Source organism: Mustelus asterias, chromosome 4, assembly GCF_964213995.1.
Source record: "Mustelus asterias chromosome 4, sMusAst1.hap1.1, whole genome shotgun sequence".
Taxonomy (NCBI): Eukaryota; Metazoa; Chordata; class Chondrichthyes; order Carcharhiniformes; family Triakidae; genus Mustelus; species Mustelus asterias.
The window spans coordinates 65,228,339-65,255,922 of record NC_135804.1 but is presented as its reverse complement, the minus strand read 5'-3'; the positions used below and the strand labels follow the sequence as shown (position 1 = coordinate 65,255,922).

General features: G+C 42.4%; 1 protein-coding gene across 1 annotated transcript; it reads left to right on the top strand.

Moving 5' to 3' along the window:
• The first annotated feature begins 1,396 nt into the window (after positions 1 to 1,396).
• LOC144492304 (lysosomal protective protein-like) lies at positions 1,397 to 27,584 on the top strand. The gene is made up of 11 exons (XM_078210293.1): positions 1,397 to 1,551; positions 9,046 to 9,157; positions 9,671 to 9,808; positions 13,168 to 13,326; positions 14,117 to 14,208; positions 17,051 to 17,135; positions 18,337 to 18,486; positions 18,748 to 18,878; positions 20,677 to 20,839; positions 22,152 to 22,241; positions 27,501 to 27,584. The coding sequence occupies exons 1-11, from the start codon at positions 1,397 to 1,399 to the stop codon at positions 27,582 to 27,584; spliced, it is 1,359 nt and encodes a 452-aa protein (XP_078066419.1).

The window sequence follows — 27,584 nt, the reverse complement described above, 5'->3', positions numbered from 1 at the left end:
GAATTTCGTTCTACGATTCCGGGGCGGGTGTACTGGTAAAATTCCGGCCCGTATGTTTTCAAGAAGGAGCTCTTAGGGTGATGGGGATCAAAGGATGTAAAGGGAGAGGGGGGTGATCAGGCTATTGAGTCAGATGATGAGCATTAATTATAATGAATGGTGGAGCATGCTCAAAGGGCCAAATGGCCCACTCCTCCTATTTTCCATGTTTCTATGTTAAGTTTCTAAAATTTCCTTGATTCCTGAAAGGTCCAAGTTGATTGGAAAACCATAAATGTAACAGTTCTGTTCAAGAAAGGAGAGAGACAGAAAGTAGAAAACCAAAGGGCAGTTAGCCTAACATGTCACTGAGAAAATGAGGGAATCCATTATTAGAAGAATGGTTCCAGGGATGAGAAACTTCAGTTATGAGGATAGATCAGAAAGGTTGGAACTGTTCTCCTTGGAAAGAAGGAGGCTATTGTTCAAAATCATGATGGGGTGAGCAGAGTAGATAAGGAGAAACTGTTTGCACCTGTAAAAGAATTGGGAATGAGTGATCACAGATTTAAAGATTTGCAAAATTTTTTTGCCCAGAGAGTGGGAAGCCTCTGGAATTTGCTACAGAAAGCAATTGAGGTCAAAGCTTGTATGTTTTCAAGAAGGACTTGGATATCGCTCTTAGGCCAAAAGGGGATCAAAGGATATGAAGGAAGAAGGGATCGGGTGATTGAGTCGCATGGTCAGCCATGATCAAAATGAATGCTGGAGCAGGCTCAAAAGGAAAAATAGCCTCCTCCGGCTGTTATTTTCTATATTCTTATAGACTGCAGAGGTTCAAGAAGGCAGCTTACCACCATCATCTCAAGGACAATTAGTGATGAATAATCATTGCTGGCCTCACCACTTTCACTCCCACATCACAAAAACAAATTTAAAAACTCAATTCGTGATTATGAACTATTTTGGGACACCTTGAGAACACAAATACCTGTCTTTCTTTAATTGGGTGGTTGTTGGGCAAACATAGTTTGGAATATATGGCAATGGTTGAAAGGAGCACTAGTCATTATCTACTTTATCTATCATGTATTTGAAGGACAGGTTGAGGACACTTAATTAACTAATTAACCAACCAAAACTATTGGGGCCTTTCCCAGTGTAAGTCACAGATTGTTACCTGTGTTTACATCATTCCAATATTTGTTTTCATACCTTGTGATTTCATTCCCTATCGTCTCTTAGTATTATTGTAACTCCCTGCCTCCTTGTATCAGTTACAATTGGTCTTGTGATTATCCCATTCTGAGTCTGGATTATATAAGGAGTTGTCCGCCCCCAACCACCACATTTCTGAGATCCTCCAGGTTGTGACTGTTAATCTCTCGGTCTCACTCTCTCCACCTGCTTGGCAGTGATGTGGTGGGGTTTGCTGTTGCTCTGTGTGAGCGGTGCTCTGGGATATTACGCCCAAGATGAAATCCTGTCTTTACCAGGTCTGAAGACCAAACTCAACTTTAGGCAGTGGTCAGGGTACCTACAGGCATCTCCTGGTCAACATCTACATTACTGGTAAGTGAATGGGGCGCCACATAGCTGGCACGCTGGATACCCTACCCTGGCATTGGGGACACAATAGAACTAGTGTCTGACAGTCCACAGTCTCCTGAACTCTCAATGGGTGAAGGTCCAGATTAGGTTCCTGGTCTGTGTAAAGTTGGATATTATAATAGGGCTCAACTAAACTTTGGGCTTGCTCATGAGATGAGGTTGGGGGAAATTGTGATTGGGAGAGACTGTGCAGCTTTTACTGCTTCTAATCACTTCTTATTTAATCCCTCAGTGATGCCCTCCACTGTTCAATATCCCATTGGCATCTAGTGTTTGTGATCAGACAGAAAGAGTGAATGTTGGGGGGGGTGGGGAGGATCAGATTGTAGGATATATCCAGGAAGAGTCAAAGTGGAGAATAAAGAAAACATCTTGCATTTATATTGCACGTTTCCTGACTACTGTTCATCTGAAAATGCATTACAGACAATGAAGTATTTTTGAAGTGTAACCACTGTTGTAATGTAGGAAATGGAGCAACCAATTTGTGCACAGCAAGCTCCCACAAACACCAATGTATAAAGAACAGATAATCTGTTTTTCTGATGGTGATTGAGGGAGAAATATTGGCCAAGGTAGTGGGGAGAGCTCCCCATTCTACTTTTAGGTCCACCCAAAAAGGCAGAGACTTGGTTTCACATCTCATCTGAAAGATGGCACTCTGACTGTACTGCATTCCCTTCACTGGAGTGTCAACCGTCACTTCTACTTGACAACAGCCCATTGACCTACTTCTATCTCCATTACTGGGTATTTCCAACACTTTCTGGTTTATTTTAATATTACCTTAAATACTCAAGTCCTGGGGTTTTGAACACAGGACCTTGTGACTGAGAGACAAGAATGCTCCCAACTGAGCCTCAGTTGACACAAAGGAGGAGGAATCAGTCTCAAAACCAAAATTCTCCAGTGTACCTTATGCTCCCCCTTCTTTCCCCATCCCTTGTCGCCCATTTTTCACTCCCTCCTCTTGTAAGTGTGTGATGTGTATTGATAGAAAGACTGTAGAATCCTGGAGTTATCCTAAATGAAGAAGATTGGAGAGATATTTGAGGAGGTTTTAGCTTATGTTCGGAAATGTAGACATAATGTGACAGGATTTGTATTGTTCACTTATATTGCATTGTGGTTAATGTGAGGTTATTTGCTATTATTAACTCTTACCTTTATTCCGCCAACTAATTTCTGGCCAGCCTCCCAAGTTCCATCCACTTTTCTAGATATTAGATAGCAAGGGATATGAGGGTACTGCAGGAAAATAGCATTTTGGTAGAAGCTCAATCATGATCCACCTGAATCGAAGGGCTGTATTGAGGGGCCGAATGGCCTACTTCTGCTCCTATTTCCTATGGTTCTACCCTCCGAAACCTGGTGTCATTCATTACTCTGCTGTCCTTCTTCTTACTCACACCAAGTCCAGTTCGTCCATCATCCCTATGCTCACTGACTTGTATGGGCTCCCAGTTAAGCAATGCCTGAATTTTGAAAATTTCAAACTTGTTTTCAAATCCCTCCATGGACTCACGTCCCCGTTTGTCTGTAATCTCCTCCAGAATGCCCCATCCCTCAGTCTTCCGAGGTAACTTTGTTTCTTTCACTCTAACCTCTTGAGAACCTGATTTTAACTGGTTCACCATTGACCATTGCCTTCAACTGCCTGGACCCAAAGTTTCGGAACTTGCATCCTAAATGTGGTTGACTCTTAACTGCTCTCTGAAATGGACTCGCCCTCAGTTCAAGGGATAATTACTCCCAACTGATATACGTTAACAGATAGCATCCTGTGTTCCAAAGTGAAAGGTGAACTGAATAAACACTTTCTTTCCACTGTGGTTTAGAAGATTCAGTGTACAAGATTCTGAACAATATTGACAAGGTAGATGTGGAAAGAATGTTTCCTCTTGCAGGTGGGTCCAGAACTAGGAGGCACTGTTTTAAAATTAGGGGTCAGCCTTTCAGGATAGAGATGAAGAGAGGCTTTTTCTCTCCAGAGGGTCGTGCGACTTCGGAACTCCCTGCCTCAGAGGCCCCTCCATCCTCGTAACCTCGTGTATTTGCCTTGGCTAAATCACCTAACCTACACATCTTTGAACACTAAGGGACAATTTAGCATGGCCAATCCACCTAACCTGCACATCTTTGAACAGAGGAAACCCATGCAGACACAGGGAGAAGGTGCAAACTTCTCACAGTCCCCCAAGGCCGGAATCTAATCGGGATCCCTGGCACTGATGCAACAGTGCTAACCACTTTGCCACCATACCACTCATACTGGTGTACCTGACTGAGCTTCATACATTTCAATATATAATGTTAATATCTATATGTATGTTGTTACTGCACTAGAGAGCCCAAAGGCAGCGTAATGTCGAAATTTTTCATCTTTCCAGAAATCTTTTCACCTTTCCAGAAACCTGCAACCAAGCTAATGCCAAACACAGTGCTTTGTATTTCTTTGATTCAATCAGGGAGGTCCAGAGGAGGACCTTGACATTTGAACAGTTCAGGGTCTCCATAAATGTTTATGCCTGGAGAGGACTCCAGCTTCACTACGGAGCATCAACACAACATGGGAGACAGCAGCTCTGTGATAAGCCTAACTCAGCTGGTGTAGAGAATGGATACGATGGACAGTCTCTGACAGTGGGAGGACCATCGTGTCCCACTAATCAACTATCACTCACCTCAATCGAGCAGCCTCCGACTATTAATGTGCTGAGCTGTCACAATCCATCAGCTCCAATGGGAACTTGGAGTCTAGAATCTCTGCTGAAGATGGAATCCATCATACCATTCCATGAGGAACAGCTTCAGCAAATGGGCAAACACACATCTGGAATAATACGTAGTTTCAATCTCCATATTTAAGGAAGGATATACTTGCAAAAAAGACAATACAGAGAAACATAGAAACTAGAAGCAGCAGTAGGCCATTCGGCCCTTCAAACCTGCTCCTCCATTCATTTTGATCATGGCTGATCATTGAATTCAATATCCTGATTGCCCCTTCCCCCCATATCCCTTTAGCCCCAAGAGCTATATCTAATTTCTTCTTGAAATCAGACAACGTTTTGACCTCAACTACATTCTGTGGTACTGAATTCCACATATCTACTACCCTCTGAGTGAAGAAATTTCTCCTCACCTCTTACCCCTTATCCTCAAACTATGACCCTTGGTTCTGGACCCCCCCACCATTGGGAACATTCTTTCTGAATCTACCCTGTCTAACCCTGTTAGAATTTTATAAGTTTCTATGAGATCCCCTCTCACTCTTCTCAACTCCAGTGAATATAATCCTAACCTGTTATATGAGTCTCTCCTCATATAACAGACCTGCCATCCCAGGAATCAGCCTGGTAAACCTCAGCTGTACTCCCTCTATAGTAAGGGCATCCTTCCTCAGATAAGGACACCAAAACTGCACACAATACTCCAGGTGTGGCCTCACCAAAGCCCTATACAATTGCAGCAAAACATCCCTATCCCTATACTCAAATCCTCCTGCTTTGAAGGCCAACATACCATTTGCCTTCTTTACTGCCTGTTGAAGTGCACGCTTACTTTCAGTGACTGATGCACAAGGACTCCAAGGTCTTATTGAGTATTTACTTCTCAATTTACACCCATTCAAGTAATAATCTGTCTTCCTATTATTCCTACCAAAGTGGATAACCTCACATTTATACACATTATACTGCATCTGTCATGCAGATGCCCACACACTCAACCTGTCCAAATCACGTTGAAGCATCTTTGCATCCTCCTCACAGCTCACCCTCCCACCCAGCTTTGTATCATTTGCAAATTTGGAGATAATACATTCAGTTCCCTCTTCCAAATCATTCATATATAATGTGAACAGGTCCCTGTGGAATCTCACTAGTTACTGACTGCCAATCAGAAAAAGACCCATTTATGCCAACTCTTTGCTTCCTATCTGCTAAGCAGCTTTCTATCCATCTCAAGACATTACCTGCAATCCCACGTGCTTTAACTTTACATGATAGTTTGTTATGGTAGACCTTGTTGAAAGTCTAAATAAATCACATAAATCCATTGGTTCTCCTCTGTCAACTCTACTAGTTACGTCCTCAAAAGAATTCCAATAGATTTGTCAAGCATGATTTCCCTTTTATAAATCCATGCTGACTTTGTCTGATTATACCACTACCTTCCAAATGCCAAATTATAAAATCATTGATAATAGATTCTAGCAGCTTCCCCAGTACCGATATTAGGCTCCGTTACCTTTTTGAATAGCGAGCTTACATTAGTTCCCTCCAATCTGCAGGAACTATTCCAGAGTCCGAAGAATTTTGGAAAATAACCACCAAGGGATCTACTATTTCCAGGGCCACTTCCTTAAATACTCTGGGATGAAGATTTATCCACCTTCAATCCCATCAATTTCCCCAAAACCATTTCTCTACTAATGCTGATTTCCTTCAGCTCCTCACTGAAACATGTCTCTCTCAGCACTTCTGGTACATTGCTTCAGTCTTCACAAAGAAAGACATGAATAAAGTACAAATTTAATTCCTCAGTCATTTCTTTACTTCCCATGATAAATTCTCCCGTTTCTGACTGTAAGGGGCCTACATTCATTTTTGTCAGTCTTTTTCTCTTTACGTATCTATAGAAACTTTTACAGTCTGTTTTTATGTTCCCTGCTAGCTTGCTTTCATACTCCATTCTTAGACAATCTCTTGGTTCTCCTTTGCTGAATTTTAAACTGCTCCCAAATCCTCAGGCCTGTTGCTTTTTTTTGCCAATATGAATGCTTCTTCTTTGAATCTGATACTATCTCTAATTTCCCTTGTAAGCCATGGTTTGGCCACAATTCCCTTACCACTCTTGCGCTAAACAGGAATAAACAACTTCTGGAGTTCACCTATGTGGTGAACCACTGTTACTACATGTATGTGCCTGGACACACCCATGCTGCACCTGGCCCGAGACTCCTCCCTTTCCATCTGAGACCCCTCCCTTTCCACCCAGAGTGGGGTATAAAGGTGATGGTCCCTCCTCCTTGCCTCAGTTCAGACCAGGTCAGCTACAAGGGTGTGCTCCTGTTCTCAGTGAATAAAAGCCTATTAGTTTTCCCTCACCCTCAGAAGTCTTCGCGTTGTAATTGATAGTGCATCAACCTAATTGTTCTTTAAATGCCTGCCATTGCCAGTTCATTATCTTTCCTTTCTGTAATATTTCTCAGTCCGTCATGGCCAATTCATGCCTCATACCATCATAGTTATCTTTATTGAGATTCAGGACCTTGGTCTCAGAATCAAATATATCATTATCCACCTTGACAAAGAATTCTACCATATTTTCTTTATTCCCCGTTATGAATTCTCCCGTTTCTGACTGTAAGGGGCCTACATTCATTTTGTCAATCTTTTTCTCTTTAGATACCTATATTCACAGCCCTATGAGGGAAGAAATTTCTCTTGTGATCATCCCTTTATCCTGAGACTGTTTTAGATTACCCAATTAGGATCACTCGTCCCCAGCGGTTCTCTCAACTAGATTGCCAACTAATCCTTTCTCATTGCACAACACCCAGTCAAGATGGCCTGCTCCCTTGTTGGTTCCTCAATGTATTGCTCCAGAAAACCATCCCGTATACACTCCAGGAATTCCTCCTCTCTTGTGCTGTGGACTAATTTGACTCTCCTAATCTATATGCAAATCAAAGTTGCTCATAATCACAGATGATCCTTTAACACATGCTTTTTCCAACATTACCACTACAGTTTGGTGGTCTGTATACCACCCCACCAATGTTTTTTGCCCCTTGTTGTTTCTTAACTTGACCCATACAGATTCCATATCATCTATGCTAATATCTTACCTCAATATCATATCAATATCATCTTTAATCAAACAACGCAATTCCACCACCTTTTTCCTTTCTGTCTGTCCTTCCTAAACACTGATCGTTTAGTTCCCATCCTTGCTCACCTTGGAGCCATGTTTCCATACTGCCAACTATATTATACCTCTTTACATCTATCTGTGCAACTAATTCATCCATTTTGTTTCGAATGCTCCGAGCGTTCAGGTACAAAACCTTAGGGTGGGTGCTTTCAACTTCTCTTTTCCCTTTCCTACTATTTTTTACTCAGTCCTTATCTGACTCTGGCCCTTGATTTCTCTGCCTATCACTAAATTGGTCCCTGGGATGAGGGAGTTGTCCACTGACAAGAGGTTGAGTAAATTGGATTTATATAATCTAGAGTTTAGAGGAATCAGAGGTGATCTCATTGAAACACAAACGATTCTGAAGAGGCTTGATCAGGTAGACATCGAGAGATTGTTTCTGTGGATTGGGTAATCTAAAACAGTCTCAGGATAAAGGGATGATCACTGAGGGCTGAGACAAGAAAAGTTCCTTCACTCAAAGGGCTGAGAATCTTTGAAATTCTCTCTCCCAAAAGGTTGGGGTTGCTCCATCATTCAATATATTTAACCATAGAATTCCTACAGTGCAGAAGGAGGCCATTCAGCCTATTGAATCTGCACCAACAAAAACACAGACACAGGGAGAATGTGCGAATCCACATAGACAGTCACCCCAGGCTGGAATTGAACCTGGGTCCCTGGAGCTGGGGGGTAGCAGTACTAGCCATTGTACCACTGTGCCGCCAAGATTTATCATCTTGTGGAATCAAGGGATATGAGGAGCAGGTGGGAAAATGGAGTTGAAGCCCAACATCAGCCACGATTGTATTGTGTTGAATGGTGGAGCAGGCTCAATGGCCTGTAAGGTCTACTCCTGCTCCTATTTCTTGTGTTCAGATCTGTATCTCAATTCACTCTCCCCATCTTTACTTCATCGTCCTTAATGCCCCTACATAACAGAACTCCATGGGTCTCAATCCTGAATGCTCCAACTGTCCTCCACAATCTCCAGCCTTCTTGGTGAGGGCTCAAGATTTCCACTGCCCTTTGATTGATGAACTACGTCCTAATTTCACTCCTGAAGGGTAATCCACAAAAGGAAATCGATTCTCCATATCTTCCTGTTAAACCCTTTTCACATATTAAAGACCTCAATTAGATTGCTTCATTGTAAAAATGTTAATAATATAAACAGAACCCATGCTTTCAGAAGTCAAGGGCCAGAAGTGATCTGGATGGGTGATTCTACAATCAGGTGACTACAGACAGAGTAGAGAGGGAAAGACAGTTCCCATTGGTTCAAGGGTCAAAACACCAGAAGACGCTGATTTAAAATCATTGACAAAAATGATTTTAAGGGCTCTATAGGGTTAGGTAGGAGAGTGGAACTAGCTGAGTCGATCTCACAGAGAGTTGGTGTGCTTGAAAGTGGATGAATAGCTTCCTCCCTCTGCTGAAACCATTTAATGATCCTAATGTGCCTTATCTCTCCACACTCTTCCATGGTCCCCAGGAACACACACTCATTCCAACTTGTTTTGGCTCCTGCAGGTTTGTGACATCCCAGCGAGACCCAGTCAATGACCCTGTGATCCTGTGGCTGAATGGTGGACCTGGGTGCAGTTCCTTAGATGGATTCCTTTCTGAAAATGGACCTTTGCATGTAAGTACTTGCCTCACTGAAGGTTGAGGATTGAGTTTTACTGTTGGCTAACTTTAGTCAGGACAGCAGTGTTGGCTTTAAATCTCTTCTGGCCAAGTGGGAAGGGAACATCCAGGGTTCCTGATTCTGTCCTGATCCAATGCCTGCCTATCACCCTGAGATGGTGCTTGAAGATTGGAAAACCCAAGCCCTTGTTTCCCCTCCCCAATGCCAGAACATGCATTCGGGATGGAACCTGGTCTGTCTGGCTCAGTGCTATACATTTATACTCTACTCCCCAATTCCCCCAATGGTTCAGAGTTTTGATTTGAATTGGGAAAATGTGCACTGAGTGAACAGGAGGTAAAAAGCCAAGGAGCTCCTGAAGGCTGCTGTGTGTAGCGCTCTATGGGTTGTGGGGAGGTGGAAAGAGTGATGGGGGGTGTTGCAGTGGAGTGTGGGAATTTGACGAGTTGGGTAATGCCGATTCAGGTCAATAGGTCACATCCTGTTAACTCATGTGTTTGCTTCCAGGTGAAGGATAATGGTCGCACACTCTACATCAATGAGTACAGCTGGAACAAGGTGGCCAGTGTTCTGTACCTGGAATCTCCGGCTGGGGTTGGCTTCTCCTATTCTGATGATCAAAACTACGCCACCAATGATATTCAGGTATTGTGCTCAACCTGCCACCCCTGGGAGAACTTATCAGGTGGTGAGAGCTGGTTACTGCTGGCTGGGTCACCCAAGGGTAGAAATGTGCCTGCAAATTCCAAAACGCTAATCACTTGAAATCCAGGGCCATTTATTTCTTGCATCCAACAATCAGTGTGTCACACAAGGTAGCTGCTTGAGCAGCAGGTGTTGACTATCCTATCCAGACTGTTGATTGAGATGGATCTTGTTGTAGATGAACCTTTACACGTCATCATGTTCATTTTCTTTATTGAGAGAATGAGGCCTCTGCTCTTCTCTTACCCCTCCTTCTCCTGTGATCTCTGCACTCTCTCCTGGCTGATTTTTTTTGTTGACATTTAGATGTTTTAATTCCCCTCATGCAATGAGCTATCTATTGATAAGTGATGACAGTTGCTGTGTAGGTGAATGTGATCTTTCTGTGCACCATTGCCCAGGCAGAACTTTGCTTGTTTCTAAACTGGATGTGTTTCCTGACTGGGCTGTGTCTCTCTGTAAAGTGAAGGTGCTTTTCTCACACTGCAGGACCCTCACTGCACTTGGAAAATGGAGAAGTATTTTGCTCTGATAATCCAGGTGTCAACTTGTGGACCCAGTGTCCCAGGATCGAAACTAAACAGCGACAGTGTCAAGTGGTTTACGTAATCAGACCATCACAATATCAAAAACACTTGAAGGATTTAATCCTTCGATAAATAAGAAGCAGAGAACTCCTGTCTCTGGCACTGTGGCTGCAGTCTGGTGACAGAACCAACCCTCTCCTGTTTTCCCTTTACTTTAATAAATAGACTTCAAAATCTTTCATTTTTCAATGGAAAACTTATATGTTGGACACAGGAAGGTACGGAAAAACGTTGTTTATCTTAACTCTCCCAAATATCTATCCAATTCTCCCTTTCCCTATCGCCTTCCTCTCCACAGCCCATTTCACATTCTCTGATGAAGGGTCATCCAGATTCGAAACGTTGGCTCTATTCTCTCCCCACAGATGCTGTCAGACCTGCTGACATTTTCTGTTTGTTTGTGAGAGCCCATTTCATATATTCACCACCATCTTCATGAAGTAATTTAAACGAAGCTAACTGTGCATTTTCCCTCTAAATACTCACTGGTTCTAGAGCTTGTATCAATGTTGAATTTATTATTGAAGTTTTTTTTTTAGAAACCCTACAGTGCAGAAGGAGGCCATTCGGCCCATCGAGTCTGCACCGACCACAATCCCACCCAGGCCCTCCCCCCACATATTTTACCCGCTAATCCCTCTAACCTATGCATCCCAGGACTCTAAGGGACAATTTTTAACCTGGCCAATCAACCCAACCCGCACATCTTTGGACTGTGGGAGGAAACCGGAGCACCCGGAGGAAACCCACGCAGACACGAGGAGAATGTGCAAACTCCACACAGACAGTGACCCGAGCCGGGAATCGAACCCGGGACCCTGGAGCTGTGAAGCAGCAGTGCTAACCACTGTGCTACCGTTCAGTTCATCAGTGCTATTAAAAATCTGTAGTTAGCTATAGGTACAATTCCCAGCTAGTAAATCTTTCCTTGCTGCTGCTTCATGCTACAATGAACTTTCCATCACTATACCCGGTTACTGTTATTGTGTAGCCAAGTCACTTTGTTTGTATGCACACTGAGAATTGATCAATTCTCTTAAAAATCTTGGATAAAACTCTCCCATAGCCTTATCTTCACCATAGTGAACAATCCCACGGTCTTCAAATTTTCCTCACAGCTCACATGTCCTCAGCTAGTTATAGTTCCATTACACCCCTGTAGTGTCAGGATATTCTTTCTATAGCACAGCTACCAGTATTATATGTATTTCTGTAGTCTACATCGATTTTCCTTATATTCCTGTGTAACACTTCTCAAATTTCGGCTTACTGCTGCCGATAACAATGCTGTTAGTTTCAGTGAATTCTGCATCATTGCCCCATGTCACTCTGTATTATATCATGGAGCAAAGTTATTTAATTTATGTTCACACTAATATTTTCCAATTCCTAACTAACGTTTGTCACTCTTTTACAAACTTTCTCAAACTATCCACTTTCCTGTGTATTTTGTCTCTTCACTACTATTTGAAGTCATCAGCAAACAAAGTGGCACGGTAGCGCAGTGGTTAGCACTGCTGCTTCACAGCTCCAGGGTCCCGGGTTCGATTCCCGCCTCGGGTCACTGTCTGTGTGGAGTTTGCACATTCTCCTCGTGTCTGCGTGGGTTTCCTCCGGGTGCTCCGGTTTCCTCCCACAGTCCAAAGATGTGCGGGTTAGGTTGATTGGCCAGGTTAAAAATTGCCCCTTAGAGTCCTGAGATGCATGGATTAGCGGGTAAATATGTGGGGGTAGGGCCTGGGTGGGATTGCGGTCAGTGCAGACTCGATGGGCCAAATGGCCTCCTTCTGCACTGTCGGGATTCTATGAAAGACAATTTCATTTTCTTCCTCCATCTAATAATGTGCCCTCAGCAATGCTCCCTGTGGCACTCAATCATGATCCTTTTCCACTCTGATCCAGCTCCATTCACAAAAAACACTTTTTTGCTTTCTTAAGTTTTATCAATTTTCAATTCTCCCCGTCTGATGTGTGACCTGTTTTCAATACTTTCCCACTTTTATGTACTCTGATCACTTGTTTGGCAATAGTGTCAGAAGCCTCTCTGATATCTGAACAACTCAAAGACATCAGATCGCCAGGATTTCATATGTTGTATTCTGTAGCCAAGAGCAATTTGATTATTGAATCAAAGAAAAAAAGCTGTATCCCTGTAGCGTCCTTCACAACCTCTGGTTGTCCCAAAGCGCTTCAGAACCAATCAAGTATTTCTGAAGGGTGGTACTCTTGTAGGAAACATGGGAAAGAGGGTGAGCACAGCAAGATCCCACAAATAGTAGGTCAGGTCAGCAACAAGAATTCCCTGGTTGTCTTTATAATAGTATCATGTGCCTTTTACACCACTACAAAAGCATTTAGCACTTTGGTTTAGTGTCTCATCTGACAGACAACACATCTGACTGCACACAGTTTCAATACCAGCACTGGGAATTAACCTGGATTGTGTGCTGAAGTGTCTTGGCTGGGATTTGAACCCACAACCTTCTGACTCTTGAGGTGTAGGAGCTACTCAGTGAGCCACAGCTAACTTCAGAATGGCTTCGGATATTACCATGAATAAATTCCATCTCAAAGCTTTCAAGGCAGCCAGCAAACCTGAGCCCAGTAGTATCAATGACTTCAGCTGGCAAGTTCTCTGAGTCGTTTCACTCCACTGGGAGCACAGCACTAACCCCAATCTCAATCTCATATTCACCCACCCCTCTTTGACAGGTCGCAGAGAACAACTACCTGGCCCTGCAGGATTTCTTCAGAAAGTTTCCCAGCCTCATGAGTAATGACTTCTATGTCACTGGTGAAAGTTATGGGGGCGTCTATGTGCCGAGCCTGAGCCTGAAAATCGCCAATGGTCCAGCCAAGATTAACTTCAAGGTATTTGCATTTCTGTTCTGGGCACTGATCAGCCACTTCCTGGCCCCATAATCCTCCCTCCACCTGTTATTGTTTGGGTGGATTGTCCCGATTGGAACCTGGAACGCAGACCCTCCCCACACATGGGATTGAAGCATTTTACAAAGGGTGTGAGAGAGTAATTTAATACATTTTACCACAACATCCCAAATAGCCTCTCAAACTTTGAAGTATATTTGAAGTATAATCATTGTAATTTCGGAAACATGGCTGCCAATTTGGGACACAGCCAGTTCACACAACCAGTAATAACCTGTTTTTCTGATGTTGGAGGGATAAAATTTGGCTAGGACACAAGAGAGGATTACCTCACTGTCCTTTGATATAGTGCCGTGAAATCGTTTATCTCCATCTGAGATGGCGAGGTTTAATGTCTCATCAAAAAAAAAGCACGTCTGACAATGAGGCACTCTGGCAGTACTGCCCTGAAGTGCCAAGCTGAACTGACGTCCTCCAGTTTTTCAAATACAATCTCCTGATTCAGGGGTGAGAATGATACCCATTGAGCTACTGGTATAAGCTGCAGTACCTCAGTGATTTGGTGCATAGGAGCACTGTCCAATCCCAAAGCCAATCCCTAGTGGCAGCTGTTTTAGGCATATCATTGCTGTGTGTGGAGGAAGCTTTGGCCTCATTGTACATGCTAATGAATGTCAGTACTCATACATCCTGGAGTCACTGTCTTCAGGGTCTGTGGGGAGTTGGGGCAGGAGCCCAGCTTCTTGTGGTGATGTTACATTCTGTGTTCCAGGGGTTTGCAGTCGGGAACGGATTGAGCAGCACGTATTTTAATGACCAGTCACTCGTCTATTTTGGATATTACCATGGACTCTTTGGGGACACGTGGGTATTCTGTTTGAACTTCCAAACCGAGTGTATTTAATCACAGCGCGAGGTTGGGCTAAAAGGGGCATCATCCTCACTCACCCCGAAATGTTGCATAGTCTAGGACTCAATGTTGGACAACTGCACAGTGGCACAGTGATTAGCAATGCTGCCTCACAGTGCCAGGGACCTGGATTCGATTCTCAGCTTGGGTCACCGTCTGTGCGGAGTCTGTATGTTCTTCCCGTGTCTGCACGGGTTTCCTCCGGGTGCTCCGGTTTCCCCCCCACAGTCCAAACGACGTGCTGGTTAGGTGCATTGGTTATGCTATATTCTCCCTTCGTGTACCCAACAGGCGCCGGATTTTCACAGTAACTTCATTGCAGCGTTAACGTAAGCCTACTTGTGACACTAATAAATAAATTTTAAACTATACCCATTGAAGCAGCCAGGCTACCACGATAAGCAGTGATTTTACTAAAAGATGCAAGGTTCAGAGGGGGACAAAGGCGATGCAAAGAGAATATTTCACCTCATGGAAGAATCTTAAAGTAGGGACACAGTTTCACAATAAGCTATTGTCCTATTTAAGGTAGTGATGAGAAAGAATTTCTACTCTGGGGGTCATTAATCTTTAGAATTCTCTTCCCCAGAAAGCTATGGAGGCTGGGTCATTCAATAATTCAAGGCTGAGTTAGACAGATTATAATCTACATGGGAGTCAAGGGATATGGGTGAAGGTGGGAAAGTGTAATTGAGGCCATGATCTGATCGGCTTTGGTCTTACTGAATTGCGAAGCTGTATTGAGGGGCTGAATAGCCGACTCCTGCTCCTATTTCTTTTAAGTTTTATTCTCTCTCATCCGTGAGTTTCTAACACCTAGAATACAAACTGCAAAATAGAGACAAAAGCATAGGGAGCCTTTCCTCATTCCAATTAGAGTTCACTTTGGAAAAAGAAAACACAACAGATTGAACTTTGGAAATCACAGAAGGGAGACAAGGCGGGGAAGAGCATACTGGTTGTGGGTTAGGGTCTTTGGGCAAAAATAGGAATGAGCTAACTGCAGGAAGGGTTTGGGAACAGTACCAGGATTGACGAGGTGTTGGGAATGTATAAGTACATGATAAAATAGGAGTGGGGAACACATTTTCTCCACAACCTCCACCTCATTAGAGGCTCTTTCCCCGATGCAGGACTTTGCCTCGGAATGGAATTGTAAGAAAGGCACCTACAAAGAAAATAGTTACAAGGAAAGAAACAAGAAAAAAGACAGTATGAGATATCAGAGACAGGCCAGTGATATTTTCTGACTTGCTGAGTTCAATGTCACAGGAGATTGTTTAGTTTCCATTATACATTCCTATGTCTACATTTATATACAAACAACATTCATAAATCATTAGCACTGCAATTGCACCATCCCAAAAATGATGATGCAGCAAGGTGTTATTACAATGCTAAAAGTTTACATAGACATGTTATGTTCTAAATATCGTCATGGGAGTGCAAAAGGCTGATAACAAGAAGTTAGCTTTTGTAGCAGGAAATACATACAATGATAGGATTGAAGAATATTATTGCAAACTTTCACCCAATGGTAACTTTATGAACAATTTCTCAATATTCCTTTGAATTGAATTGATAGATTGTATGTCCAAGGTAGCATTTTGCCAGAGACTGCACTATTGGGCAACATCTATGGCACAGAACAAGTTCCTGTCAGTGACCTTGTGGCCAATTCACCAGGAAGTTTCCAGTTCTTAACAGTTATAGTCAGGTCTTTGGTCTTTTTATTTTTATATTCATTGGTGCCATGTGGGCATCACTGGCATTTATTGCCCATTGTGGGTGTCCAGAAAAGATAATGGTGGGCCATCCTATTTCAACCAAAGGTGATGTTTGGTAACTGAAGCCAAACTTAATCAGTTTAATTAATTTTCTCATTCAAAAGACTATAAACTTCTGGATTTTTAAAAATTTCACACATATGTAGTGATTTGATGGGATGCAGTTTCAGCTATAAAATGATGTACCATGTTTACACAGAGACACTAATCTCTCTCACTGAGAAGTGTATGGAGCAGAAAGGACAATTTAAACGCAGCAGATTAACTTCATTAATTCCTATTGGGATTTGCAGAATCTGCAACAGTGCATTAAACACATTAGAAATGTGTCAATAGTAGTCCAATATATGCAAGTATTAGGTTATGTACATATTTACTGAAACAATGTCACTAATTTCTTTCTTTATTCTTCATGGGATGTGGGCATTGCTGGCTGGGCCAGCATTTGTTGCCTGTCCCTAATTGCCGTTGAACTGAGTGACTTGCTCAGCCATTTCAAAGAGCAGTTAAGAGTCACAATGTTGTGCATCTGGAGTCACACATAGGCCAGACCAGGTAAGGAAAAAATGACTTCCTTCCTTGCAGGACATTAGTGAACCAGATGGAGTTAACAACAATCAATGATAGTTGTTATGGTCACCATTACTGAGGACTAACTTGTAATTTCAGATTTATTAATGTAATTTAAATTCTACCAGGTGCCTTGCTGGAATTTGTACCAGTGTCCCCAGAGCACAAACCTGGGTCTATGGATTGCCTGTCCAGTGACATTACCACTACATAATCTCACAAATAAACTGTTGGCTCCAAACAGTGCAGATAAGAAACTCATGAAGGACCAATGAAATGACACAAGGAGGCTGGGGTAAAGGAATGTGATGGGAAGTGGAGGAACTATCTCATGATATTTCACAATAAGGATGCCTGGCCCTCAACACCCAAAAGGCACGGTCAGATGTTGTGACTTGAATCACAATTTTCTCTTCTCTTTCTTTCATCCCTGATACAGATTGTGGAAAAACCTGAACACATACTGCTGCCAAGGTGGAATCTGCAACTTTGTCACCAACAACAACTATTACTGCCGAGAATCAGTAGGTTTCCCTCATTCACTGCTCACTCTGATTCCGCACCCTGTGGCTAAATGAAAGTCTTGTACTTCTATAGTACGTTTCACAATCTCAGAACATCCTAAACACTGCAAGATCCCACAATTTACAATACAATATATCAAACATTTGGGTTTAATGATGCTGGTTGGTCGTTTTAAATGTTTTCATGGGATGTGGGCATCGCACGCAAGGCCAGCAATTTTGCCCATCCCAAATTGCCCTTGGATTGTTTAGTCATTTCTGAGGGCAGTTAAGAGTCAATTAATTTTTAAAGAAATGTTTTTCCTTGCTTAAAGTTACAAAGACAATGTGCAGAGCGGACAGGGCAATCCCTTAATCTATCTCCCTGATTTCTCCAAATCCAATTCATGGTCCCCACACGAGAGACCAACAAGATCCAAGCTGACAAGTAAAGCAATTGCAACTGATGTTGTGCTTGACCTGACGCATAATCTTAACCAAAAGGCCATATCTAAATTCAATGCCTCAATTGAACTTAAATTGCACCAGCGGCTGCTTTTTAATTCACTCAGGTATTGCATTTAAGGTTGATCCAGGTTACGCTTGAATAGAGTGGTTTGTTAGGCTATATCGGAGGGCATTATGAGTCAACCCAATTGGGATCTGGAGTCATGTATAGGCCAGTCCAAGTACAGGGTGGCAGATTTTCTTCCCTAACGGACATTAGTGAAACAGATGGGTTTTTCCAAGAATGATATCGTGGTCATCATTAAACTTTTAATTTCAGATTTTTATTGAATTCAGATTTCACCATCTGCCATGGTGGGATTTGAACCTGGGTCCCCAGAGCTTTACCCTAGATCTCTGGAATATTAGTCCACTGACACTCTTTAAGCCACCCACTCCCCTGAGGGCCAGAACACTGGGGAGAATTTTGTCTGTTCTAATAAGATAGTTGACAGTTTAAAATCTTATTCAGCACAATTTCCTTAGTTTCCCACTTCTGGCCTCTGTATAAAGCTCAGGATCCCATAATGTTTTTCAACGGTCTTGTCAACTGGTCCTCATGGGTTTGTGCATGTGACTGTCAGCTTACATGTAGATGTAGCCCAGATGTGTGTTCCCAGTTAAAGAGGGAGACAGATGTGATACAAAGTTGACAAACTGATGGGTATTTGGATAACCTGAGGAAACAGTCGGTGAAAAATTATTTTCTTTACAGGTCAGGAAAGTCTTCATGATCATCTACGCCAGTGGACTCAATTCGTACTCGCTTTACCTGAAATGTGCTGGGGGAGTTAAAGGAAGTAACAGTCGCTTCCTCACAGATATCAAGAACCTCTTCCGATTTTACGAATTTGAACTGCCAGAGGTACATGCCATCTATTTCCATTTTATTTCCCAATCCCTTTCCATTCATTCCCACCATATAAAATCCCATTCACTCCAAGTGGAGCAGCTCCCTTCCATTCACACTCATTCTATTGAATTCAGATTTTCCCAATCCTTAATTCCAATTCTACAAAATCCCAATGGTCCACCCACCTTCCTTATAGATATTTCCTGATCTTACTGCAAAGCAATTCCTAATTATCTGGAGTGTTATTAATACTTTATCTTTTTCTCTCATCAGAATGCAGCTGTAGCAGAGACTGGTGTTCCCCCATGTATCAATGATACTGCTCAGTGGACCTGGCTAAATCGCGCAGATGTGAGAAAAGCCCTGAACATCCCAGACTTTGTCCAGCCCTGGGAACTCTGCAGGTAAGAGAACATGCTGGCAGCATCTGTAAGACACAACATTGACTGGCAGCACTTCCAGCAGGGTAGCATTCCCTCAGTACTGGAGGGAAGTGTCATAGTCATAGTCACAGAGTTTTGCAGCACAGCAAGAGGCCCTTCGGCCTGTTGTGTTTGCACCAGCTATCAAGCACATATCAATTCTAATCTTATTTTCCAGCACTTGGTCCGAAGTCTTGTATGCAATGGTTGAGATTTTATGCTGAGTGTCTGGAGTGAGATAAACCAGGCATCTTGTTGAATCAGTCTAACCTCAATAGCGTGAGTGTTGCTGTTTGTGGATCAAATGCCTAATTTTCACCCGCTACAAATGGGGTCAGTGGGAATGAAAATCCAAGAGGTATAAATTGAGCAGCTGACCCTTTACCTCTTGTGGGCAAAAGTGAAAATGCATCCCATAATCCTGAAGTTTCCTGATGTTCCCAAAAGTAAGAGATTTGGAAAATGGTTGATGACTAGAAAAGACATAGTAGATGTTAGTAGATGGGTTGAACTGACTCCTCTTTGTCCCACTCCTGGGTTGGTTTTAGAGTTTGAATTTAAAAAGGTGATATTGTCATTTCAATATGTGTATAACTTATGTGTGTATGCAACTTGGTGTGAAACAACCAGCTTCCTTACATTAACAAGAGTTAGTTTGCAGAAAGTATTAACAAAAGGTTTAAAATGTAGAAATATGTCCCAACTACCCACTAATCCAAAGGCAACATACACATAACTATCCTTCAAGCTTGCTAAAGAGAACTAACAGTTTTGTAGAGTATCAGATATTAAACCTCAGCCAAATAAAAGGTAAAGGCAGAAAAAAATGTTCACGGATTGTTCGGATGTTTCTTTATAACTGAAACGTCACTTCCCACAAGAGCTGCTGGTATCTGGGTTTCTTGCTGAGACAGTTGTGACTTATTGATTCTCTTTTCCCTTGGGGATAGTGGTGTTGATTCAGGATCCTCCTCTAAATGCCCTCATCTTACAGCAATGAGACCTTCTGGTGGGTTTTCAAATCACAAACAGCTCAGCTTTGGTGAGAAAGGATACAGAGAAAAGAGAGGGGGTAAGATTGTTGCCCCAATGCCAGTCTCTGTTTGTTCAAATCCAGTATCTTTTATATCCAAGAACCAGGTCACATGATCTCTCTCTCTGGTTTTAACAATCTCTAAGAGCTCCACACACTGACTGTTTCCATAAAGCAGCTTCTGTCCTTCACAAATACAACACAGTAGCTGCTGTAACCAATGTCCTTTGCTTAACAAAAATGTTCTTTGCAAAAAAGTCCAGCATGTGTATATGACCAGCCAATGTCATTCCAAAGTAATAGCTGTACAACTGATTACATGAGAAATTAATATTGAATATAACATCTTCAAAACAATTTACCATGGTTATCTCACTGGTTAAATACATTATATTTGTTTGTGAGAGAGAAAATGATGTCAAGTATCAGCAACTACAATGATCCAATTACCTGGCTTTATTATTACTGAGTACGTTCAGTATGAGCATTAACAAGAGGATCGTTCCGCCATTCAATAAAATCATCACTGATCTGTAATTCAATTCCATTTAGCTGCCTTAGTTCTTTGACACTTAATTCCCTTGAGTAACAAAACTCAAACCTATTGACTCTTTTATAACTTTAAACACCTCGACTACAGTACACCACCGGTAGATTAATCCAAGTCGTTCTAAACTCATGAACTAAATCTTGGGTTAAATTTGATGATTTATTCTAACCTGAGCTAAACCATCTCCTCCCCTGCAGTACAGTGGTTGGTGACAACTACCAACGTATCTATACCAACATGCGTGACTTCTATCTGCAACTACTCAGCAAGGGTTACCGTGCGCTGGTCTACAACGGGGACGTTGACATGGCCTGTAACTTCCTGGGTGATAACTGGTTTGTGGAGTCGCTGAATCAGCAGGTATGTACGATGTCCAGAATTGGTCTGAGATGTATCACATTGATTTATAGAGCTCCATGACTCTGTAAACATTTCATTTTGTAATATTGTCACATTCTGTGCTCAGTTAAGCAGCTGATCCAGCTCTGGGTGTGGGGACACTGGAGATGTTTGTAGTTATGGAAGATGGGCAATAAGTGCAAATTTCCCTGTGGCTGATCACTGACCCTGGCTGGAAAGTGAGTGTGTGGATGTGGGATAAGGCCGGGATCAATGATGAAGCGACTGCTGAGGTTTTGGTCTTTTATTCATTTATAGGATGCTCAGCCAGCATTTATTACCGATCCCTAATTGTCCTCAAGAAGGTGGTGGTGAGCTGCCTTCTTGCACCACTGCAGTCCATATGATGTTGGTGCACCCACAGTGCAGTTAGAGAGGTAATTCCAGCGACAGTGGAGGAATACAATATATTTCCAAGATAGGATGGTGTGTGACTTAGAGGGGAACTTGCAAGTGGTGGTGGGATCAGCTGTCCTTGTCCTTCTGGAGGTCACGGTTTTGGAAGATGCTGTTGAAGGAGCCTCAGTGAGTTGCTGCAGTGCATCTTGTAGATGGTTCACACTGCAGTGACTATGTGCCTATGGTAGAAGGAGTGAATGTTTAATCTGGTAGATGGGTTCTTTTGCCCTGGACAGTGTCAACATACTGATCAAACAAAGGATGATGGCCTTGGCAAAGCTTTAGGCCTGTGTGACTGAAACTGAACAATGATCAGCAACGTCAGGTGAAATGGTGGGGGAGTGCGGTAACTATTCTAGTTAAAGGGTGAATCTGTTTACGCCTTGCAGATGGGACAGTGCTGTGATCCCAGATGCCAAAAGCTTGGCCCTCACATGAGCCCAGCCCTTCAATGTCCCATCTATATGAAAAACTGTCTCTGACAATGGCATTTCCACCAGAGGGATTTTACAGACCCACCATCGGTGACCCCCCCATGTGGGCCCTCTGGCAGCTGAAGGTGCAAATAACAGGAAACCCCAGTGACAATGGTGCGACAGGGAGACTCTGCCGCTGGCCAAAGGTGGACCTTCTCCACTCCGTGAAACATACTGTGGTATGGGTGGAAAATCCCACCCACAATCTGTAACTATCCCTCTCACACTGCTGGGCAGATTCTGCCACACTGAAATAAGTGTATCTGCAAGTTGTTAATGTGGGAAATATCAGCTCCAGCCTGTGTGGAGCCTCTGAATTTCAGTAAGACTTGAGTGACAGGTGTGTCATTCTCAATAAATGATTAACAAGCTGACTAACTGACCCATTTCACTACCAGAAAACCTTGGACTACCAACCATGGATTTACAATAACCAGATCGCAGGGTTCTACCAACAATATGGGCAACTCACCTTCCTGACTGTCAAGGTAACTCTTGCTTCTTTACATCGCTTTTCCTTTCAATCTAATGCAGAATCATTTGAGCAATAGTGAAATCTGCACCTAGCAGTAAAAGTATAACATGAGACAGGACACATTCTGATTACACATCACTGGATGAAGCAGAGTGATGACCACAGTTATTCTGAGAAAGAAAAACTTGCATTTATATATCAACTTTCTTGACCTCAGCCTGTCCCAAAATGATTTTTGGTTTAAAGTGTAGTTATTGTTATAATGTTGGAGCCACAGCAGCAAAGTTGTGTCCAGCAAGTTCCCACAAATGGACATTTGATCATGACCAGATAACCTGTCATTGTGACCTTGTTTGTAGTAGAAATATTCTCCCAAACACTGAGCGGAACTGACCAGTGTGATAACCCACTCCCCTCCCCTCTGACACTGACCCTCATGGTACTCCATTTACGTGCCCCCACACCACCCCTCAAAGTTCTTCTGCCATTCAATGAAATCATGGTTAATCTGTGGCTCCACTCCACATGCCCACTTCCCGATATCTTTTCTTGTTAACAAGAATCTATCAATTTCAACTTTAAAACAACTGAAAATGACACCCAGTAGAGTACGTACCACCACTTTGGTAACTCTGCATTATTACAATGACACAGTTCTTTCTTGAAGTTTTGCCCTGCCGGGTTGAGATTCCATAAATATAAACCTGAAAAAGAAATATTTTTTTTTCCATCTCATTTGAGCAATCCACATCCAACAACCTAGTCTGAAACTTCTGCTTACATTTCAACAGCGACGGAGATGATTCACAACATTCTAAAACAATTGCCAACATTCTAAATCAGACAACCCACAACATTCTTTTTTTTAAAAAAAAGTTCATTTGCCCCATCTCTCAATCTTAATTTTTGAAATTCCAGGATCTTGATCCAGTTCGGCACCTTTGCTGAAAACTAATTAATTCTTCCCTAGCCTATACTCTATCTGTGTTCAAAGTTTTGTTGAATTCCTTCCGTTAGTTTTTAATACATTGCATACATTAAAGTTCATTCGCCAGTTTTGCCCATTCATTTAATCTATCAGCATCTCTTTATCATGTTATGTTTACATCTACACTGTACAATGCCGTCTTTCTTTGTGTCAGCAAATGTGAAAATGTCGCCCTCTATCCCATCATCTAAGCCATGAGTAAATACCGTCAATAGTTGAGGTTCCAACACAGAATCTTGTGGGGCACAACATCCAACCAATTAAAGTATCTGTAGCTAAGGAAAGGTATTTGATCAAAATCATTCATTCAATCTCTCCACAAATACTGCCAGGCCTTCTATTTCTAGCATTTTCTGCTTTGGTTTCAAATTTCCAACATCCGCAGTATTTTGCTTTTGTTACCTGTACATTATCTAAACTCTCTGTCTCTTTCCATTCAGTCTATTTCCTAACCAGGATAATAATTTACCTGCAGGTCTATGGGCTTCAACTTGAGCTAACAGTCTCTTATGTGGAACTTTATCAAGTGCCTTCTGGAAGTCCATATAAATAATATCCATATACATTCCCCTGTCCACTATTTCAGTTACCGCTTCAAAAAATACAATCAGATTCATCATGCATGACCCAGCCTTTACAAATCCATGTTGACTCTCCCTGAGCAGCTGAAAACTTTGAAGGTGTTCAGTCACTATCCTTAATTACAGATTTGAGCATTTTTCCAACCGCTGACGCTCGATTAATTAGTTTATAATTTGCTGGTCTTCCTTTCTCATCTTTATAAATTAGCGGAGTGACATTCACTATTTTGCAATCCAGAGGAATGGTTTCCAAATCAGGTGAACTTTCTTCAGGTATGCTCACGCATTGACAATATTCACACCTACTTAAACCCAGTGGTGGAAACCATCTATTCCTGTGGATTAGTCATTCGAGTGCCATTAGGTCCTTCTTTATTGTTATATTGCTTACCCTAGTTTTACTGGGTCCCTGATTCTGATTCAATTCCTTGGAATGTCTGCATGGTGACAGTTTTCTTCACTGTAAATCCTGACAAAGTAATTCATCAGCAAGTCCAAGGTCACTATGATCAGTTTCTAAGGCACTCATTTCTCCTGCTGTAAATGCTTGTGTTGATTTGATAGCCCTTGAATCTTTATTTCTCTCCTGCCTCAGTGTAACGGTTACTATATACCAAGACAACCTTTGCTGGTCCATGTTTCTTTCACACTCACCAGGCTCTGAGCCACTTTTTACACATAATTCTTTTAACTTATGTTATCTCTTACCTTTTTAGTTGTTTGTGGTTGTCTCATTTGACAAGAAGAGCTCTTCCCCTCAGGAATTAATTGGGTTCTAAATCACATTTAATTCTTTTACAAACACATCTCACTGATTTACGGTCACTTTAACTATTCATTAACAGATTGGTCAGTCTCTGCCTCATCACCTTGAAGTTACCGAAATCTACAATCCTGTTGTTGTTTTATAGTTCTCCCTTCCAAACACAATATATAAATGGTCACGGACAGACTGTTAACTAACTGATCAGCTCATTACAAAATTATGAAATCTAAGTTGACTGCCCTTCATAGACTCACAGATATATCACAGGAAACAACTATCCCAGACACATTAGGAATTGTTTTTATTCTTTTATGGGATGTGGGCATTGCCAGCTAGACCATCATTTATTCATTGCCTTTCTGACACGTGCTTATCTGTTTATCCTGAACCAGATTAAGTTAAAATCGCTCATTAAAAGCACTCTGCCATTGTCATGTGCTTGCTGAATCGCTGCATTAATACAGTCTACTTTAGCTGTTACCATGCAGCCAATACACAACTCTGGTTACAGTCTTAAATCCTATTCTAATTTTTCCTCCTTTCTCTCTCCAGATTTAATTACTTCACAGCTTTTAGTTTTCCCTTTATCTATGATACCTAAAGCAATTCCTGATGTTCCTCTGGTCAATTCCCTTCCGTTAGCTTTTGAACCATCACAGATGGCTCTCTCTGCCATTTACCAGCTTAACGTCCTTATGACTGCTCTATGTACCATTTCCACAATGTTCCTGGTCCCAGTTCAGTTCAGGTGATGCCTATCCCAATTCCTTCCTGTCTCAGTACTGGTGCTAGTGTCCGATGTAATGGAGCTCCTCCTTGTAAGACTAATCCCTTCAAGGAGGGATGGTGATATAATGGTAATGTCACTGGACTAGTAATCGAGAAGTCCAGGCTAAATCTGGAATTGAAAACTAGTCTGATTAACGATCACCATTAAACTATCATAAACTGTTGTAAAAACCAATCTACTTTACTAATGTCCTTTAGGGAAGGAAATCTGCCGTCCTTACCTGGAATGGCCTACATGTGAGTGAGACAGATCCACAGCAATATTGTTGACTCTTAGCTGTCCTCTGAAATGGCCCAGTAAACCACTCAATTCATGGGCAGTGAGATATGGGCAACAGATGCTGACCATGTCAAAATTTACTTATCCCTCTTGCCTGCTCTTTCCTATGTTAGTCCCAACATTGATTACCAATGACTGAATCCACCACCACCCCCCCCCCCCCCCCGCCCCACCCCCTCCCCTCCAACAGATCTTCCAGCTGGTTTGAGATGTCCTATCCTCGGCATCAAGAATGTGACAAGCCATATAGGACTCCCAGTTCTGCAAACAAAGATGGCTATCTGTCTCCCTAATTATTGAATCCCCAAAAACTGCCACATTAGACTTCCCCTCTGCCCATCCCCCTCACTTTGAACATTCTCCTGCTCCCAAAAGCCATGGTCAACATTCCAGCTATGCTTCCAGCTGTCTTTATCTATATCCTCAGAGGTAGCAAATGCATTGTACCTATTGGATAGGGTGAGTTTCTGGGGTTCCTCATTCTCTATTTCTACTGGTTTCATTCACTTTACACCATCAGTCACACCAGTCCCGTTCTGAATCCGTACCTCTCTGCAACGTGTAACTGTAATCCGGAGCGAACTGTCCAGAGTGCTCAGAATCCAACTCAACAGACTCCAGGGTGGAATTCGTCAAGTCTGGGATCACTTTAAAAATGGAGTCTGGGACCTGATACTAAGATTATCGATTTTCACAGGAGTGTGGGCTAATTTGGATCATGAGCCAGGGGTGCACCCTGCACTCCTAACCTGGCTGGCTCCTTCAGCCATGAAATGATTTCCCTGGAGCTCAAGAGTTTCAGTACTCTATTCGAAGCCTCGGCTCGCAGCCAAAATACAAACTTTAGGCTTGGCTAAGAGCCCAAAAGTCTATCAACCCTCTCCCATCTCATCACCTGCTCACCTGTCCATTCATTTGGCTACTCACTCACTTTACCCACCCATAAACTTAAGACTGTGAAAAACTACCTCCTAAAATGAGGTCCTCATTACCAGTTTTCTCCTTTGTTGTTCCAACTATGAATGGAGGTCATGGATGGGGACAGGCAAAGAGATTACAGGAACCGATACAAGTCTCAGAAACAAAAAACAGCAGCTCCTCACTCCTCTGCACTAAATACCAAATTCCCAACTTCTCTGCTGTATTCGCAGGGCATTCAACAACCAGTGCGACCACACATCCCATCTCATACTGACCTGTGATAGTCTCCCCATCTCACTACTCCCTTCCACCCCCTCCTCTCTTTTCTCACACTGATTCTGTAACATTCCACTCTCCAATCTTTTTTAATTCATTCTGGAGCTTTGCTGCCATTTATTGTCCATCCGTAGCTGGCCTCAGATGTTGGTGGTGGATATCTTCTCGATGAACAGGCCTCCTCACCTCATGTAGTTTTATACTGTTGAATCCTATCTGGTCACTGGCTCTTTGTTCCTACTGAGTTTGAATACTAATATCCTGCACTCCAGCCCTTCACTTGGGATTCTCAATAACAAGGGCAGTATCAATTTGGAGGCAACAACTTGTGTTTCTCATCAAATAAAGGATCCAACTGATTGAAAATCATAAATCCACACACAGCAGTGACATTTGTAATCAGATTTACCTGTTTGAATATGGGGTAGCTGGTTGGCACGGCAACGTTGCTATCAATAAAATTCACTGTTGTTAAGTTACAATGATGATGCCACAATATTCAGGGACTGCTTTATGACATCACTTATGCAGTGCCTAGCAACCAGCCTCCCTGGACACTGGTTATTATGGGCTATTTTGAGTTCAGAAAGGGAAATGGAATTGGTGTGTGGAGTTACCAGGGTGGTGATGATGTCCATTGATCCTAACTTTTCACTCTCTCTCTTCCTCAGGGAGCAGGACACATGGTACCACAGTGGGCACCAGCACGAGCCTTGAAGATGTTTGAATCCTTCCTCTCCAACTCTGCATATTAA